The sequence below is a fragment of the Miniopterus natalensis genome, chromosome 1 (genome assembly GCF_054644295.1).
Source record: "Miniopterus natalensis isolate mMinNat1 chromosome 1, mMinNat1.hap1, whole genome shotgun sequence".
Classification (NCBI taxonomy): Eukaryota; Metazoa; Chordata; class Mammalia; order Chiroptera; family Miniopteridae; genus Miniopterus; species Miniopterus natalensis.
The window spans coordinates 66,859,118-66,863,313 of record NC_142081.1 but is presented as its reverse complement, the minus strand read 5'-3'; the positions used below and the strand labels follow the sequence as shown (position 1 = coordinate 66,863,313).

The 4,196-nt window shown below is 40.2% G+C and overlaps 1 protein-coding gene across 1 annotated transcript; it reads right to left on the bottom strand.

The window, feature by feature from the left end:
- Positions 1 to 299: 299 nt before the first annotated feature.
- Positions 300 to 1,192, bottom strand: RNASE6 (ribonuclease A family member 6). Its single transcript, XM_016199562.2, has one exon. The coding sequence runs from the start codon at positions 1,167 to 1,169 to the stop codon at positions 708 to 710; it is 462 nt and encodes a 153-aa protein (XP_016055048.2). The 5' UTR covers positions 1,170 to 1,192; the 3' UTR covers positions 300 to 707.
- Between the last annotated feature and the right edge of the window lie 3,004 nt (positions 1,193 to 4,196).

The following is a 4,196-nucleotide window of genomic DNA, read 5'->3' as shown; positions in this document are numbered from 1 at the left end:
GTCACTTTCCACTCGAATAAATCTTGCCACTATCGCCAAACTTCTCCTACATGAGTGTCCCTGAAATTCTTTCCCATGGTACCACAGAAGTTCCTATTTCCAAGCCATGCCGGGCACACCCTCTTTGGTGGCAATCCTCTTCTGGTAACAAAAGGGTTCTCAAACACTCAGACTCACACTCATTAGAATGCAGCAGAAGTGTGTTTGTTTTTGTTTTTTTAAAAATATACCTTTATTGATTTCAGAGAGAGGAAAGGAGAGGGAGAGAGAGAGACAGAAACATCAATGATGAGAGAGTCATTGATCGAGCCCGCTACCCAGGCACATGTCCCGACCGGGAATCGAACCCTATCACCTGGATCCCAGGTCGATGCTCAACCGCTGAGCCACGCTCGGCCGGGCAGAAAGTGGTTTTATTGCTGTTAATGCAGTGCAACAAAGCTTGGCACAAGTTCTAAGGTTAAAAATATGGAGGTCTGGACCCTTCTTTGCTCCCCTCCTTATTGTCTTCCTGTGAAACACACACAGCTCCAAAGCAGAAAAGACTCCTATTTCTTTTAGTCCCAACTCTGTTCTGGTGTCCTTGACACTCTAATTCTCCCAGTATCTTCCTTTTTTCTTCTACACAAACCAGGGAGATCAAAAGAAAAGGCAGAAGAGATCATGAGGGGAACCTGTATCAAGTGAGAGGAAAAGTGATGAAAACTTTAAATAATCTTATCTAAGTGTACAGGAACCAAGGGGTAGGGAGGGTCTGTCTTCTGAGGCGGGTCACAGGCAATAACGAAGAACTTGTTCGCGGCAACATCTTTGTAGCTGCAGTTAGGATACTTCCCTGCAGTGAGATTGCAGTTAGTCACGTAAACAGGCTTTGAGCTCTGGTGGCAATTATTCCGGCCATTCTTGCAGACAATGTTGGGCAACTTACAGGCAGCAGCCACATTCTGGAAGGACTCATGCAGAAAGGTGTTTTGAGGTTTACAGTGCTGAGTATAACTATTAACACCACGCATTGCGTTGTTGCATTGGAGAGGACTCTGCCCTATATGCTGAATTTGAAACCAGCCAGCCTTGGTGAGATTCTTAGGCAAAGCATAAAGTGGACACACTGGTCCCCACAGTCCCAGCAGCAATAAGATGAGAGGAAAGTGTTGAAGATCTAGCACCATCTTTCCTGTGTAGGAAGAGGGAAGATAACAGTAGTAGTATAAGCAATAAGAGCAAAATTATTATTTATAACCGTTTAGATTTTTATTGTGCCTTTTAAGATTTCACAGCTCTTTTTTTTCCTTCTAACCATCTTCTTTCTCACTCGAGTCTTACAATTCTGTGATAAACCTGAAGCCCAGGGAGGAGGAATATGAAGTGAGAGGGCCTTTCCTCTCATTGGCAGATCTGACTCTTCTCTTTGTACTGTGCTCATGCGTTTGATGGCCCCCATGTCAGAAACCTTGTCTCTTCCCTCTTCCCTCCTGAAATATTTATCCTACATCTGTTTGACCTGGACCTCCCAGCCAACTTCACTGGTCTAGTCTCCCCAGCCCTGAGGCTGCTCTTACCAGGTTTCCACGCTGGGGCTGCCGCTGGAAACAGAAGCAGTAGTGAGTCCCAGGCGCAGAGGCTTTTGTAGGCTGTTTCTTCCCCAGGCTTACTTAAAGAAACAGTGTGACCCCAAACTCAGTTTTAAGGAACTGATCACTTCCGGATGTGGGTTGAGTGCTTCCTTCCTGAACTGAAGCTTCAGTGTTTTGAAGCTCTATGATTTCAGTTTCTTAAGAGAAAATATACCAAGTGAATCTGATATACTAGCTGCTATATACTTGGTAATGCTGTAAGTTCCAACAACAGAATTAAATAAATTATTCATTTATGTGTACATTTATTAGACCAGATACTGAGCTACTCAGATTCAGAAGCTCATGATCTAATGAAAGAGACAGGTAAACAGACAAATTCATTATACATTAATAAATATAAATAGCACTTATAGCTCTGAGGGAGGAAACAACAGGGGAGTGTGAGGAGATAGTAGAGAGAAGGGATCATTGGAGGGCACAACACCTGAACGGAGCTTTGATAATGAATTAGAAGTTATGTGAAGGGGATGGTAAGGGCATCCCCAGAAGGAAAGCCTGTGTGAAGAGACCCATATGCGTGAAGAAGAAGGGAAAATTGGGGGTATTTGCCTATTGGACCTATCCTTACCTTTCCATTGGTGCTGTAATACCTTTACTCAGAATTTCATTGTCTCATGGAGGGCTCACAAGAAAGCCTCCTACATGGACTCCCTACCTGTGGCCTCTTTTCCTTCCAACCCATTCTACATATGACTTGCAGATTAGTTCTTTCAGTATAAATATAATAGCGGAACACTCTTGCCTAATGTTTTTAATGGCTCCGATTATCTACAGGATAAAAAATGATGTCTGTTTATAACAAAGTTGCAGGAGACAAAGTTAATATACCAAAATCAATTGCTTTCTTACATAACAACAGTGAACAACTGGGATTTGAAATAAAAAAAACTCCCACAGACACTTATATTAGCACCAAAGAAAAATGAAATACTTAGGTATAAATCTAATAAAATATGTACAAGATCACTATGAGGAAAGCTATAACACTCTGATAGAAGAAATCAAAATAGATCGAAATAAATGGAGAGATATTTTATGTTTATGCTGAAGGAAACCAGAGTATGCCACCCCAAAATACAGCTCTTTGACATAAAAATTACTTTGTGCTGAAGGCAATTAAAAATCAGTAAATGCTTAAAAAGCTCCCCAATCCCCCTCCCTTTCAACCTAAAGGCAGGAAATAAATTCTTTTACTGAAGATAGGCTCTTAATAAGCCCAGAGAGGATACCAGAGTAATCTCCAAACTAACCCTTATCTTTACCATTTGCTACCCATAGACTAAATCTCTGTCTCTCTCTCCTTTTTTTTGTTTGTCAATTCTTCACAAATTTAATTAATTTCTTTCTAAAAGGTATAAAAGGTTCTAGATCTGGTTACTTCTTTGTACCTTTATTCTCTCATGAAGGCTCCCATCTACAAATTAAAATTTAATAAAATTTGTACACTTTTTCCCTATTGATCTGTCTTTGTCAGTTTAATTTTTAGAACCAGCCAGGGACCCAAAGACAGTCAAAGAAAACTTTGTCTTTCCCTACAGTTCATAGGAAGAATCTAGGTTTGATATCATAGGTTTTTAGCACAAATGACGCCATTTTAGGCCTATGGGTTTTTTGTATTGTTTTGTTTTTTAACAATACCAAACATAGGTTTCATACCTGATCGAATTGCGATTTCAACTTCTCCCATGAACATAAATCTTAACCAGTATGAAATTTTCTGGTCAAGCTGTTAGGGGCAGAAATATTAATGATGTTCTGTTAACCATGGTTGTTTTGTTCTGATTAGGCAAAACACATTCTAACCTGGTTGAGAGTTGTACCCTTGGAATGTGATCTAGTCTCCTTTTCTGAGAACTGCCTATCTTCATGGAAAGATCAACAACCTTGTTGCCAAAGCAATGGAGTCCCCATGCCTGTAATTCCTATTTCCTACTTTCCTATGTAATCTTTGTCCTTCTACCCAATATAAGCAGCTGGAACCCAATAAGCTTAGGTGAGCAGGAGACCAAGGACTAATGGTCAAAAGCCCACTTCAAATGTTTTTTTTTTAACCCTGCATCACTACTTAACATTCAGACTCTGAGGACAGTGTAGGTGAGAGAAAATCTTTTTCATTTATCCTCCTAGGTTCTCAGCCAAAGCCTCTGTAACAAAAGGCAGGTTAACAAGAGAAAAACAAGTTATTAGCATGAATGAAAAACTCAGAGATGAGTATTCATGGGCTTACATACCATCTTCAGCTAAAACAGGAAGAAGAGTGTGGGAGAGGCAAGTTACAGAACAGTAACCAGGAAAAAAAGCACAGTAAACAAGGGAGAGGCTTTTTATGCAGATATAACTCTTTGCATTCTCTCTTTTTAAAATTTATCTTTACTGTTGAAAGTATTGCACGTCTCCTTTTTTTGCCCCATAGGCCCCCTCCATCCCCCACTAGCTCCCCACCCCCCAATTTCTTGTGACTTGAGTCATTTTTTTCTTCCTGGTACAGAGAGGGAAACACCCTTACAAATAGAGATTTTTATTTTTTTATTTTTTATAACTAAATTTACTCTACAAAAG

What these genes read in the sequence shown, in the direction of transcription:
- RNASE6 (XM_016199562.2), bottom strand. Translation starts at nt 1,169, where the DNA reads ATGGTGCTAGATCTTCAACACTTTCCTCTCATCTTATTGCTGCTGGGA.